At 40.5% G+C, this 15,634-nt stretch overlaps 1 protein-coding gene across 8 annotated transcripts in view; it reads right to left on the minus strand.

The window, feature by feature from the left end:
* Nucleotides 1-15,634, minus strand: part of USP48 (ubiquitin specific peptidase 48) — a 103,110-nt gene that overhangs the window by 11,148 nt on the left and 76,328 nt on the right. For 7 of the 8 annotated variants that reach the window (XM_021714836.1, XM_021714835.1, XM_021714838.1 and 4 more), the window contains 6 exons: nucleotides 15,402-15,512; nucleotides 13,298-13,428; nucleotides 12,839-12,945; nucleotides 10,518-10,622; nucleotides 4,809-4,964; nucleotides 863-988 (listed from right to left, as the gene is read on the minus strand). In XM_021714836.1, coding sequence (XP_021570511.1) covers nucleotides 863-988; nucleotides 4,809-4,964; nucleotides 10,518-10,622; nucleotides 12,839-12,945; nucleotides 13,298-13,428; nucleotides 15,402-15,512 — 736 coding nt within the window. The remainder of the gene's footprint in view (nucleotides 1-862; nucleotides 989-4,808; nucleotides 4,965-10,517; nucleotides 10,623-12,838; nucleotides 12,946-13,297; nucleotides 13,429-15,401; nucleotides 15,513-15,634) is intronic. The other variant, XM_021714839.1, reaches the window with a different exon arrangement.

Genomic DNA, 15,634 nt, shown 5'->3' on the forward strand with positions numbered 1-15,634 from the left:
ATCTCAAGAAGGGCAGCAGATTTTCATAAAATTTTTGTTAAAAATAAGAGATCGATTTTAAATTGTAAAATAAGTTGGTTACTATTCATACTGATCACATATCTATCTCTCCTTCTATATATAGTTGGGGGGCAATATTTCAAATTAAGTTGCAGACATCAGTATATCGTCAGTATGGCTTTAAGAACAGAATCTCCACCTAATCCAAAGAAAAACGAATGTTTGTGGGTGGGGATACCACAGAATCTGTGTAACCTGAGACCAGGTCACCCAACAGGTGCTAGCAGAACACCCAACAAGGTTGCTCCTGGGAAAGACAGTCAATCCTCAGTTCACAGAGGGGCACATCCCATCCTGCCTTCCTCTGAGCCTGAAGGGAATGAAAAACAGATCTGTATCTGGAGAAAACTGGGGGCCCTTGTTAGAGAAAATCAAATAGGATTAGGTGTGGGCTTCACAGTCGGTAAGAGGGATTTCTACCATCACTTGCTCTACCAGGAAAGATGATGATATGATCTGATCCCACAAGGCACAGATACGGAGCCAGGGGATTCAGGAGAGGCTCGCAGGAAGCCATCACCATCACCTTCTCAGGGTGCAGGTAGTTGCTGAAGCCATGACACTACCACAGCCCACTATGACACACAAGAACAAGACATGATGATGTCCCTGATATCCTCTAAGTCTCTTGGGGCTCAGCCAAGGCTGCATAACCCAGAGGCCAGCAAAAACTCACAGCAGTCACTTAATACCACACCCTACCGAGGACCCAAGGTTTCTTTGAGCAGTCGTTCACGCAGTTTACACATAGGTGTGTGCCATTTAAAACCTAGAGTTCCTTAGCTAAGAAGCTGTCACTTACCTTTAATAAAATGACAGATTCAGGAATGACGCCAAGGGTGCCAAGGGTGGCACAGTCATCACTTAAAATTTTTCCATCAATTGACAAATTCTGGTCAAAAGGAGCAACTGAAAATGCATGCATGATCTGTGCCAATATAAAAGAGACAAAGTCTGTATAAAGTAAAATACTGAGACCTATATCCCATCTGAATAAATCATGCATGGATTCTAAAAAACAAACAGGTGAAAAGGCTTCAGAGTACAAAATACACCACTGCTTGCAGTCAGCTGCGTGTTATATTCCCACCGAGGCAGTCATCCCTGATACCTAGGAACACCCTTAGGAGGTCTGCTAGAAAACTGGGAACCAATTACACACAGAGACCCTCTTGTTTTAGAACTTACCACCTCCCCAAGGGTGGGGGCAGGAGTCTGAGAAATCAAACAAATGAAAGGTGAGGCTGGGCTGACAGGTACTGAGGCCTGGGTGATGTCATCACTGTTGCTCACTGTTCCCAGGCCCCACATCCTTTCCTGAAAAGTCCAGTCCAAGTTCCTTCTTAATACCATCTTCAAATTAACCAGCAACCCCTTTGGACTTTTCTCTCTTCTGTTTTTACTCCTTTAGCAAACGGTGTGGACTACAGAAGTCAACCCTTGGGACGGTCATACATACTGAGACTGAGTCTTGTCTTTAGGAACCAAAATATGAATTCAAGGGGAGGGCAGTTCTGGCCAAGTGTTAAAAATTAAATACATTCTGAAATACTGGTATGCATAATGCTTAAATGTTTTATCAAATTCAGGAAGGTATGTTAAAAAAAATCATTTCTGAATCATAATTACCCGTGGAGGGTAAGTGGGAGTTGGGCTCAGAGAGACAAACACAGGTACCTTCAGTAATACTGTTCTAATTCTTGGAGGACAAGTTCAAGAGTATTCACTTTATTGTGCTTTACACTTCACTTACATACCCACTGGATATATTCTATGTATCTTATATTATACCAACATCCATGATGTTATGGGAAAACCAACCCGCCTTTTCCTGCATTCTACTCCTCGGATCTGGAAAGACAAAATGAGCCTAATACATCAGCCCTGAGCTATGTAACAGGGGCCAAGAGCTTCACAAGCTGGGGAGACCGGAACCTGAAGCAGGATTTTAATAACAGCACACAAATGAGAATAAGGCTAACAACACTGGTCTAACTGGCAGGCTAGAATCTTATCTGGACTTCTCAGAAGGACATCAGCCCTGAGAAGAAACAGGGACTGATGTGCCAGCAACCTGTGGCTGGCGGTGCCAAGGGCACTGGCATCACCAATGGTCTTTGTGCGGCAACACACCTATTTCTGGTGTGCAGGAAGTACTAACAGGATGGTTCTATCCAAGCTAGCTCAACACACACACACCAAGCAGAGGCATCTAGCCCTGGGTCAGCAAAAGGGACCCGTGAAGACATAAGTAGAGTTAGGGTGAAGGCGTGTGACCTAACTCAATGTGGGTGACGTCGCAGTTCTTGACTGTAGAAATGCTTGTTTATTTCCCTAAACACTAAGTTTTGGCATCACCCTATGAGACTGGACAAACACCAAATACTCCCAGATACCAATGCCATCAGTAAGGGGCTGACACTCATACTTTATATTCTGAGCACAGACAAGGACAATGAAATACATTCACTAACTGATGAAGCGTTTATTAAGAAGCCATCACATGTCAAGTACTATGCTGGGTGCTAGAATATAGATGTGAACAATTCCAACTTTATGAGGTTCACGGGAGTGACAACAAAACGAAGTCATGAAGGCCTTGGCAGAAGGTATGTATGTGCAGGATCTAGGGAACAAAGACAGTAAGTTCTACAACAGGGGCTGAGACAGGGTTCACAGTGAGGAGAAGATGATGCTTCAGAATAAGGGAACAGACCAACCAAGGCATGGAGGACTATGAGACTATGTCCCCTACATGCGAGAATGCTCGAGTATAATGAACTCAAGGCAGGTCTGCTGATGGAAAGGGTGCAGCTGGCCTGTTCTCTGGAGCACAATAGGACAATGGAAACCCTGTGCTAGAGGGGAGCGGTTCTCCGCTGCTCCACAGCAGTGGGGCTGAAATCAAACACAGGAGCCTCAGCTGCCAGTCATTTCACCTCTGTGCCAAAACGTTCCCCTTTCTAAGGCAGGCAACGCTGCCCACGGAAGACCTATCTTGGAGAAGATGAAATAATACAATTAGGCACTGAGCATCTTTGAAGAAAGGAGATGAATATACTGTACTTCACAGCTTTGTGTCATCAAAGGTGGATGAATGAACAATTAGGCAAAAGCAAGTTAAGGTTTCAAGCAGCCATATGGGGTGGATACGTCTAGGATCAAACATTTACAGATTTGTCAAGGTACAGTCCTATTAACTTAGAAGTGCAGTGTCACCAAAGGAAAAGGCTTCATCACACACACAAAAATGAATTGCATGCTTTAAAAAAATCACCCACTCCCACCAGCTGAGGCTCACATACATAACCACCACAAACCCCAATGCTATCCAGGTTACCAGGCAAAAGGGTCTTATCTAGTCAAAATTTTTAAAATTCCCACCACTGTGCCCTTGGGGGGAAAATCACATTTTACTGCCCTTTCTCTCGACTGTTTGGATCACTGAGGTCCTTGAGCAAGAATGGGAGACCAGAGAGTCATCCAAGAAGGGCACATTTGGGGTTTTAGGAACAGCTGCTGTCTTCCAGCAGCTCATTCGTGCAGGTAACATGCTCCCAGATGGAGAGGTTATTTCTGCTGACTTCTGGTTTATTCTTCAAAAATAGTAGTCCACAATAAAAGCAGCACAGGCTTTTTAAAATGTGTCTATCCACAGGGGCTCGTTTTGTAATTTAGAGGTTTTGAATGTTCGAGGTTTACCACTGACAGGCAGAAAGCCGGTGATAGAATAACAAGCTTTCTTAGATGTAAAAGGTACAATAACAGAGTAAAGATGTTATACCAACACGTTTATTTTCACAGTCGTGGGTTCAACTAAGGGAAATACTGTTCTCAGGACAATCTGGAACACATAACACCCTCAAAAGAAGCCTGTACTTTTGCCTCAATTACAATGATAAATATCAGCAACAAGAAAAATGTATGACCAGTAAACTATGCCACATAAAAGTATCAAAGAAGGAAATTTGGTCAGTTCTTTGGATATCTATCAGCGTCTGAAACAGATTAGGAGCCAGATTTTTTCATGGACATCTTGAATTTATCATCTCCTTTGCCTGAGGTTTGAGATATACCATTAGAATGCTCACTTATAGTACTTTAATATTGATATCAAGAAATAAGAGTACCATGAAGCATTTTCATAACACCTGCACTACATCCAATGAAATGTTTTGCAAAATGATGCACACTTTTAGGGGAGCTGGAGAGGACATGATCTAAAATGAACCTTTATGACAATTTGGAAAGTACTACTATATAAAGAAAGGTAAAGATAACTTAAAATTCTATCAAATAGACTTATATGCTACCAAAAATATGGTGATAAAAAATTTCTGACCTATCCTAGTTAATAAGCAATCACTAATCACTAATAATAAGCTGCCTGTTATCTCCTCTTAAACCTCACAGCAGATCCTGGTAACAGGCTTCAATATTTATTAAGTGGTCAAAGAAAAACATACAGCCCGCTAAAGTAAGAGAACAACTATCCTGGAACAACCTCGATATGTGACAATTACATGGCTCTCAATGTTTCTCATTACTGGAGAGCTATTCAGAGCAGGTGCAAGTTTCCAGATCAAAATCACTTTCATCTTCACAAAAAGAATCTTGGTTATTCTGAAAACTTTTAGGTCTTATAAAAGAAAGCACAGATACATATATCAATATAGGTGGAAGGCAGGACTTCATGAAGGCCCTCTGAAGTCCAGAGTAAACTTGAACAAATGCTGTGTTTTCCTCACCTGAATTTTCAACTCTTTTAACGTCTGATTAGCAGAAACGAGAAGTGCTTTCTCACCACGAACTTTTCTATGGCGCATACTCCGGCGAATCACCTGCTTCTGATAGGCAATGTAATTCTGGTGGGATACCTTTTGCCGCTTTGCTCCCCCATTGCTCTACAATGAAATGAAGAAAGCACCAAAATCATCCAGAGTGTTACTTGTTGGCTCCTTATCCATTTGAAATTCAATGTAAACAATGGGTAGAGACCTGCCCAAGTTTCTCTGCAGGCTCACATTAACTGAAAGAAGAGAAGGATGGATGACGCACATCTCTAACTTCACGTAGGCAGTGTACACGTTTGTACAAGACTTATCTAAACTCACAGAAAGTTAAATCAGAAACACAATCCGAAAACATAGTAAACTGCTAGTTCATTAACAACCTTGATCCACATTAGTTTTAAGCATTTAATTCTCTTTTTGAGAAAGACACGAGAGCTAAGAATAAACTGCTTTTAAGTATAAAATGCTGAAACTTTAAAAATGGAGCTTTACTTAAAAAAATCTAGATCCAAATGTTCAATTTACAGAAATTGGAATACAGGGGACGAATAAATAAATTAAAATGAATCACATAAGGAGGCAATCATCAGAATCCAAAATCTAGGACAAACTGAAAGAAATCACTGTCCAAGTACAATCACTTTCTCTCAAGGAGAGAAAGGGGGTGGGGAGACAGGATAATTGTTCTAGATTATAACCATCTAAAGTGGTACAAAACCATGCATACTTTGATTACATGCTGGTTTGGGAAAAAACTGTTTAAGACATAACAGAGCATGGGCAAGAGATGACATGAGGGGATTTCTGTTTGTTTTTTAATTTATTAGTATTATATAGGACATCTTTACTTTTAAGCTATGTCAGATTAAATATTTAAAGATGCAATGTCATGATGACCATAATTTACCTAAAGGTGCCACAAAAGTACAGGTGCACATACGCGTGCATGATACATACTGCACTAGTCTTCAGGGAAAAAAAGGTCAGGGTCAAATGTCCTTCTACAGCGCTCCTGCAAAGTCCTCATCAAGAGGTGAACAGTCAAGATGCTTCTGCTAACCAGGCCAGAGAATAAAAGAAGCAGGATTTTTTTTTTTTTTTTTTTGAGTTGGAGTCTTACTCTGTCGCCCAGACTGGAGTGCAGTGGCCGCTCCCGGCCACCACAACCTCGCCTGCTGGGCTCCGGCGATCCTTCCGCCTCAGCCTTCCAAGTAGCTGGAATTACAGGCATGCGCTACCACGCCCGGCTGATTTTTTGATTTATTGTAGAGATGAGGTCTCGCTGCCCAGGCGGGTCTCGAACCCGCGGGCTCAGGTAATCCACTCACCTCAGCCTCCCAAAGGCGCGGGATTACAGGCTGAGCCACCGAGCCCGGCTAGAAGCAGGATTTTTAAGAAAATTGTTTTCTCTGGCTTAATCAACTCTGGATGAGGCAACCCTGAGGCCCTGGCTCTGGTTTCCGTAGTTGTCACTGAGTGTCAGCTATGCATAAGCAGAGCGGTTTAGGGGTCATTACAGACACAGATGCCACGTATTCATTACCAGTGAGGTTCCACAGATTTACAAAGAAAATGATCAGGACACAAACAGAAAAGCATTTGTTCAGGGTGCTGACCACTGGTCAGGCACGAGAGGCAAGTTCACCTCTAGCTCTGAGTCTACATAGATACCTGGTGAGTCCAAGATTCATAAGAAGGAGATTAAATGAACACAGGGATTAAGAAAGAAAATCAAAGTTGAAACATTTTTCTCAATCTCAATTGTTGAAAGAAATGACTAAATTGAACCTAAATTCTACAATTAGGAAAAATATCTACCGCAACATATAATTTTACTTTAGAAGTACAAAACACAACCAAAAAACAAAACCTGAGCATCAAGTAAGACATAATTTTTAATAACTCTGATTTTAAATGGGTCTAAAGGCTTTTCCTGGAATTATTTCTTTTTAAATCCGTAGAATTTAAATCCAACTTAACTGACAAAAACCAGCCCACTGGTTTTAGAAGGCTTTCAATTACCTAAGTGATACCCAATACTGAGTATATTATTAACCTAAATTTTTAGATAAAGTCAACAGACCTGGGTTGATCTAGCTTAGAGAAAAGAGGAAAGGGGATTTGTCCATCTCCATTAAGGAAAAGCAGAAATGCATCATTTTTTATGACAGGGATTTATCGCAGCAATTACAGAAGCTATCTATGTACTAAGATACTGTGATGAGGCGGGTGGCATTCTGAAAAGCCTGGACCTTTTTCAGAGACTACCTACTCTTTTCCAAAGAAGGAAGATTAGACTGGAGATTTTTTTGTGAGCCAAACATTTTTTGTGAGAAAGCAAAATGTAAAACACTCTAGAGTATTATAACATCCAAACAAGGAGAAGGAAGACAGAAGAAAATTATAACATATAAAAAGTAATTACAGCATAAAGAGCAATGTTCCCAGCATTCTCCATCAGATTTATAAATGTGAAATCTCTTGTCATCCACAACTAAGGCGAGTCATTCCACATCCACTTCAAAAAAAATTGCTGTGGTTATGACCACAGTGAATAAAACTAGACATTTTTTAAAAGCTAGCCTTTCAAAACCCAAATCACTTGAAAATGTAGAATTTTCTAAACAATTCTTAAGCTAGAGAGCAAAGCATGAAATAACAGAAACTAAGGACAATAAGAACACCATATCAAGCTTAACTAATTTACAAAGTTTACCAGAGAACAGAGAATATATTTGTGATAAAAGATTAAAAAGAAAAAAGAGGAGATTCCCAACTGACTTTTATTCTTATACTTTTAGAGATGGGGTCTTGCTCTGTCAATCAGGTTGGAGTGCAGTGGTATGATCACTTACTGCAGCCTTCAACTTCTGAACTCAAGGGATCATCCTGCCTCAGCCTCCCAAGTAGCTAGGACTATAGACACACACCACCATATGTGGCTAATTTTTAAAATTTGTTGTAGATACAAAGTCTCACTATGTTGCCCAGGCTGGTCTTGAACTCCTGGCCTCAAGCAATCCTCCTACCTTGGCCTCCCAAAGTGCTGGGATTTCAGGCGTGAGCCACTGTACCTGGCTCCAACTGATTATTAAACCATATTACCAGGTGATAGTAACTAGAACAATATAGTACTGCCAGCCAAGCAGATGAAAGAGAATGGAGTTCTGAATCAGGATGAGTATATTCATATTCATATACATGCATGCAAATACACATACACACACACACGTTAGAAATATCAACTAAAAAAGCAAAGTAGAGATCAACATATGCAAGTACAAATGATTTAAGAAAATTCTAGGGGAAAACTGAGACATTTGTACTCATTAAAACTTCATTTTCATCGAGTGCAGTGGCTCACGCCTGTAATCCTAGCACTTTGGGAGGCAAAGGCGAGAGGACTGCCTGAGCCCAAGGATTCAAGACCAGCCTGGGCAACTTGATGAGACCTCGTCTCTACAAAAAATTAAAAAATTAGCCAGGAGTGGTGGCACGTACCTGTAGTTCTAGTTATTTGGAGGGCTGAAGTGGAAGGATCACCTGAACCCAGCAGGTCAAGGCTGCGGTGGCCATGAGTGTGTCACTGCACTCCAGCCAGGGTGACAGAGTGAGACTTCAACTCAAAACAAAACAAAAAATAAAAAACTTCATTTTCTCAGCAAATAAGGAAATGAAGGCCTTAGTTTAACCTGTAAAGCAGAACTCTAGAGCATAACTTGTAAGTTACCCTTCTAAAACAAATGTTATTTGGTAATCAGTATCAAATAAAATATATTCTACTTTGTACATGTATGGCTTGAAAGATGGCTTATGTGAGGAGATGGAGACATTAAAACAAAGAGTTAACAACAGCATAGAGGGCAGCATAACTGTCCGCAAAATCCTATCAAGAGATATTATTTGACTCAGTAATCTCAAAAAACATCCCAAAGAACACAATACATACACAGGTATACAGATTTTAAAAAGAACACTACTTATAGGAAATATCCCCTTGAAATGTAATACCTGCATTCCCATAAACTGTATAGAATCGGTTAACAATGAAGCAAAGGGGGCTCCAATGTTGACTACCTGAAATACAAATCTGGCAGAACAACTCTAACAGGAGACTGGCTGGTCACTGTTAGCAGCGTGGTAAGTAAAACAGTACGGTTCCTGCTCCTTCATAGGTATTTTTAAGTTACCATTTTATGAGCTGCAACAAGCCATGGAAAACGAATGCTGGTATATCCCTTTACACTAGTTGGGAAACTGCAAGTCACATTTACCTTGGGAGGACCAAGATTCAAGTCAAGAGGGCTTTTCAGACTTTCTTAATCAATGTTTAAGTGAAGTAGCCAAATAAGTGTGTACAGACAGGCCAACAAGCCCAGATCTACCTTTGCTCTGTAACAGAGGTGGCAATTATAACACTTTCATTCTTTCTGAGAGAACTATTTTGGCAGTAAAGAAAGAAAGCAAGCCAGGAACAGTGGCTCACGCCTGTAATCCCAGCACTTTGGGACACCAAGGCGCGGCACCATAGCAGGACTACATCTCGACAAAAAATAAAAAATGAAAGAAAAAAAAATAGCCAGGTCTGATGGCACACAGCTGAAGAAAGACAGAAGGAAGGAAAAGAAATAGAGGGAGGGAGTAAGGGTAGACATATTAATTAAAAATAAATCTTTAAGTTGAGTAGAAAATCCATGAATTTAAAGCATCTACAGAATATCCTGAAATGTGGTAGTCTGACTTTTGGGAAAGCTGAAACTTATCTATACTTTATATATCAACCAAACACACTGCCACATTATTTCCTATCCTTGTAAGACAATTTTCTCCAGTATTACTATGAAAAGGAAGAATATACTCAAGCAACCAATTAAGAGGGGAAGAAAATCATAACAGAAAACAGTTAATAAAAGAATTTTATTTGGGAGGCTGAGGTGAGTGGATTGCCTGAGCCCGCGGGTTCGAGACCCACCTAGGCAGGCGAGACCTCATCTCTACAATAAATCAAAAAATTAGCCGGGCGTGGTAGCGCGCGCCTATAATTCTGGCTACTTGGAAGGCTGAGGCGGAAGGATTGCCGGAGCCCAGCAGGTCGAGGCTGTGGTGGCCAGGAGCGGCCACTGCACTCCAGTCTGGGCGACAGAGTGAGACTCCAACTCAAAAAAAAAAAAAAAAAAAAAAGAATTTTAATCATTACAATGGAAAATGAAAGACCACCGCATCAGCTAATCTGGTCACTGGATGGACACCTTAATTAGAGACACAAGTATCTCTGGTATACACCTCATTATTAAGGTTTTTGTTTATTTTGTTTGTAATGAGGAAATTTGAGTTAAATAATTTTTTATACTTAAAGATTCCATGATTAAGCAACAAGCCAGGATACAGGTTTTGTTTTAGTTTTCTTTTCCAGCTAAACATTTAATCATTATACTTCTTTCTTAAGAGCAAGATATACACTAATTCCGGAATAATGTGGTCCATGGCTTTTCATGAGAAATCAGGACAGCTGCAGCATGCTGTCAAAACAAAGGAAGGAGAAAGGAAAAACAAGGGAGCTGAGAACCAGCATCTCACACAGGGCAGAGAGATGCCACGGTCTTGGAGTGGCTGCTCTTCCAGAACAACAAAGTATAATAAACAAAAAGCAGCTTCAAAACTTACTTGATTGAAATCTGGATCTTTCTCTCCCTCTGGTTTAGCTTCTTCCTTGTCTTCCTCTGTTTCAGAACTACTCACATTCAGCTCAGGAGCTGAATCCTTCATCACCTGAATGCGCCAGGACAACAGAGAGAAGTAGGTCAGACCCTAGGAAGGCATGCTATGGAGAATGTGGGGTGTGACAAGCCACCTTTACCAAGAGGAGGGACACCTTTATCATGGTGGGATGACAGACCAGAGAATGCATCAAGATGACAGACCAGAGAATGTGTCAAGAACTTTTCTATGCTCTTTTAACATGTTCGTTTTTTTATTCTATGGCTGACTCTTGTGGTATCTAATGTGCCCATCATAAATTTAAGAGGTATGTACAAAGCAGTTATCATTGTAAGCCTTGTACAATAATGTTATTCTGCAGAAGATCGAAGGTGCTTGACCTCTTCCTAAGTATATACTGATTGTCAAACCTTTTCAAATTCTCAAACTGCTCAGGAGGCAAGAGTCACAATGCTCTTTAAAAACCAAGAAAATGAAAGATAGAGGAAGTGCTCTTTTGCAGAACTATGAAATACTGCTATTAAACTAAACATAATGGAACATCAATTAAACTGGATACTATTTTGTACCAGAGACCAAGAATAAAAAGATACAAATGATTTTAAAAAATTCTAGGGGGAAACTGAAACTGAAACATTTATACTCATTAATATTTCACTTCCCAAGCTGGGCTTGGTGACTCAGTCTGTAATCCCACGCTTTGGGAGGCTGAGGTGAGTGGATTGCCTGAGCTCATGGGTTCGAGACCTGCCTGGGCAACTTGGTGAGACCTCATCCCTACAATAAATCAAAAAATTATCCGGGCGTGGTAGCACGCGCCTATAGTTCCAGCTACTTGGAAGGCTGAGGCGGAAGGATTGCCACAGCCCAGCAGGTCGAGGCTGTGGTGGCCAGGAGCATGCCACTGCACTCCAGTTTGGGCGATAGAGTGAGACTCCAACTCAAAACAAAAAACAAAAAACTTCATTGTCCAGCAAATAAGGAAATGGAGGCTTTAGTTTAACTTGTAAAGTGGAACTTTAGAGCATAAATTGTAAGTTACCTTTCCACAACAAATATATTTGTAATCAGCATCAAATAAAATATATTCTACTTTGTCATTAATCCCCCAAAACTCTGAAATCAAATTAATAAGATGTCTAGAGATCTGGGTCAGGTTCTACCCAAGAGCCTTCCCTAAAATAGTAAAAATGCTCTGAAATCCAATTCATAGCAAGTTTCAATACAGCCGTTCTGCCTATTTCACCTACCCCTGCAGATCGATGCAAGAGGCTCTCAACTGGGCCTTCTTATTTCTGTTATGCCCTCAGCAATTCTAAACACAATAAACAGGATGACTTTTTTAAACCATAAATCAGATCATACTATGATGTTGTTTGAAACTTTCCAGTGCCTTATACCCATAGAATCCCAAATCCTTAGTGTGTATGATGTACAAAACCTGAGAGACTAGAGTCCCTTATCCCATATCATTATCCCTTCTAGGAATAAACTTCCCTATACAACAGCACTGGCCACTGTGGGAGCCACTAGCCACATGTGGCTATTTAAATTTAAATGAATTAACACTAAAAGTTCAGTTCCTCAGTCACACTAGCCCATGTCAAACCCATGTCAAGTGCTCCATACTTGGATACTGGCTACAGCAATGCACAGCACAGATACGGAACATGCCAGTCCCTACAGAAAAGTGCTAGTAGCACCATTCCAAGCACAATGATTTTCTTATGCTTAGGTGCATTAGGCTTATCCCTTTGATCTGTGTCCCCATTGCCTGGAGTCCTCTTCCTGAACTGGATGTTTGACAGTGAGGGCTCAGGTAAAAAGTACTCCAATGCCTTTCCTGTCTGCTCCCCATCTAACACAGTAATTTCTACTTGTATCAGTCTTTCTCACTTCCTTCTGTTAAATATCCTTCAAAACACTCATTTCTATGTGAAATCGTCATACAAATGTATTTTATTCCAGATCTTCCTTGCTAGGTACTTATAAACTGTCTATTTTCTTCAATACTGTAGCTCCAGCCCCAAGACCATTCCCAGCACATAGCTGACATTTGCTACACATCTACATATCAAATTAATAACAGGCCAAACTCCCATATAATAACATAACTTCATTTATAATTCTTGTCCAATTTCAATTCTGATGCCAAACAGCTCTGAGGGAACAAAATGTAGTCCTGGGCAGTCTTTCAATGAAAACACAACAGCAAGTCAAAAAGACAACTTGATATTACTAGTCATGACCACAAGAGGGACCAGTACCTTTTTATTATCCACAACTTTATGGACATAGATGGTGGCTTGAGTATATTCACGCAGGTCCCTCTGCTGCTGACACAACAAGCCTTCTCGACATTCTGGACAGAGTTCTAAAAAAAAAGGGAAACAGAAGTGGCTGAGGAATTACTGTCACAGAACCAAAAGTCTAAAAACATAACAAAGTACCAGTGAATATTCATTAAGCTCTTGGTAATATTTTCTATTAATTGTTGCATTGTATTACATGTACTGCATCGTATTACATGATAACAACAAGGACATCCATTTACTGTAAATAAACAAACATACAAATAATGAAATGATAATATGATCAGTCCCACCTGGGAGGACTGGACTGCCACACGATCATTTATTTTAAGCACAGAAGACAAAATTGATGTACGCTTTCCTCTTAAAAGGTCAACTTATAATTACAGAAACCAAAAGCAACATGGAACTTACTGGGATCAGAAATATACTGTGTTTCTGAAGAGTTTACATCCTCCGATTCAATTCTCATGATTTTAATTACATGATCCACGACAAAGAGCTTTTGTATCATTTGCCACTCACTGGGCCATATGAGAGCTATACTGTGCAAAAAAACACGACATGCCTTAAGACACATGGAAATTAAGAGAACTAATACCATCCATTAGTCTCCTAAACCAAAATCATCAATAACAATATCTGATGCAAAGGAAATAAAGGACAAAGAAACATTATCATAACAAGAAATAGTAGTTTTTCATTCAAAGAACTATTACAACAGCTGTGAAACCAAACAGACTGGAGTTATATGAAATCAACATGGTTAAATCTCAAAAACATAAATTGAGACTGGGTGCAGTGGTTCATGCCTGTAATCCCAGCACTTTGGAAGAACAAGGTGGGAGAACCTCTTGAGCCCAGGTGTTTGAGAGCAGCCTGTGCAACATAGTGAAACCCCTGTCTCTGCAAAAAAAAAAAAAAAAATTAGCCAGGCATGGTGGCACATGCCTATAGTCCCAGCTACTCAGCAAGCTGGTGCAGAAGGATTACTTGAGTTCTGGAGTTCAAGGCTGCAGTGAGCTGCGATCATGTCACTGTACTCCAGCCTGGGTGACAGGGTGAGACACTGAATCTCAAACAACAAACAAACAAAAATAAAAGAACATAAATTGAATAAAATAAGTAGGTTGCAGAAGGATAAATACAGTAAGATACCATTTATATAAAAAGTTTCAAATAGGCAAGAAATTATTATGTGCATGCATTTTTTTTTTTAAAGGAATACTTTCTGGGATTGATAACCTTCAAATCTGTGAGAGTGGTTACTGCAAGAGGAAGGGAGAGAGAGAGAGAAGCAGGAATAGAAGAAAGGACAAGTACTAAGGGGAAATAATATTTGAAGAGTTTAACTTTTAAGCAGACTGGTAGCACACATTTGTTTTGTTATTACAGATAATTTCCTGAATGTCTGGCATTTACAATAACAACAACAAAGAGAAGGAAGGAAGTGAGGTAGGGAAGAGATGGAAAGACCAGAAGAGGGAGAGAAGAGGGAGAAGAGAGGAGGGAGGGAGGGAAAGGATACAACTCTGAGCTCCCTCAAATTACGTTGAAGTATTGAAATATGAATAACAAAACTCTAGCTTAATCCCAAGGGAATTTTTATTTAGGTGTTTCAATTTCCTTTTCCTGGTTTTCTGACAATGTCGGAGACATTCTACATTTCTTCAATATAGTTATATAAAAATGATTTTGCAGATAAAATGGCAACATCAGGGTTCGTGAAGTTCACAGATGAGCACCTGGATAAGAGCTTAAAGAGTGGAATATGGCTGGGCGCAGTGGCTCACGCCTATAAACCCAGCACTTTGGGAGGCTGAGGTGAGAAGACTGCCTGAGTTCACAGGTTTGAGACCAGCCTGGGCAACTTGGCAAGACCTCACCTCTATAATAAGTCAAAAAATTAGCTGGGAGTGGCACATGCCTGTGGTTCCAGCTACTTGGAAGGCTAAGGTGGAAGGATCACCTGAACCCAGCAGGTTGAGCATGACATGGCGCTCCAGCCGAGGTGACAGAGTAAGATTCCAACTCAAAAAAAAAGAGTGAAATACAATACAATGTTGGTCCTAAGACCCTGGAACCGCAGAGTGGCTCTGCTCTGGTGCCACCCTGCTATCTTCCTTCTGTATCCTCTGAAGCCTGGCAGCTGCAGAAGGAAAACCTACAACCAAGACTATGTTGATTATGGGATTCTGGAAAAGAGGTCATGGTGCTGGCAACCAGCAACTCAGGAAGGGGAAGCGTGGCTGTCCCTCCCAGAAGGGACAAGGAAGGAGCAGAAAGACAAAGCAGTCACAGGCAGCCTCTTGCCTTTTCCAGAGAAGCAGTTGCTCTGTATTTTTCTTTCTTTTTAAAAAGACAAGTGCTCGCTCTAGTAGAGCACACAAAAGGAAAAAATTCCACAATTCAGCAAAGAACTACAATCTTAAAATAGATGATGTCAAATGAGAAATTTCCTCAACAGACTTTAATAATCATCAGAAACAGGAAAGTCACATGAAGAGAAAACACTTACAGTTTAGAGTCCTCTTTGGTCATGGAAGCAAATGTAAACATGAGGCCCCCGTGGGGACACAGGAGAGCACTGTTTCCAACTGATGACACCGGACTGCACCTCGCAGGCTTCCTACTCAGGGAGACAGGAGGGGAACTAGGCCTCAGCATTGCAAGATGGAAGAGAAGATTTTCAAGACATTTAAAAATTAGAGCTATCTTAAAAGGATAGTAATTAAATGTGTTCCTTAGGAT

This window comes from Carlito syrichta, unplaced genomic scaffold (genome assembly GCF_000164805.1).
Source record: "Carlito syrichta isolate Samal-C Ts95f unplaced genomic scaffold, Tarsius_syrichta-2.0.1 Scaffold305805, whole genome shotgun sequence".
NCBI lineage: Eukaryota > Metazoa > Chordata > Mammalia > Primates > Tarsiidae > Carlito > Carlito syrichta.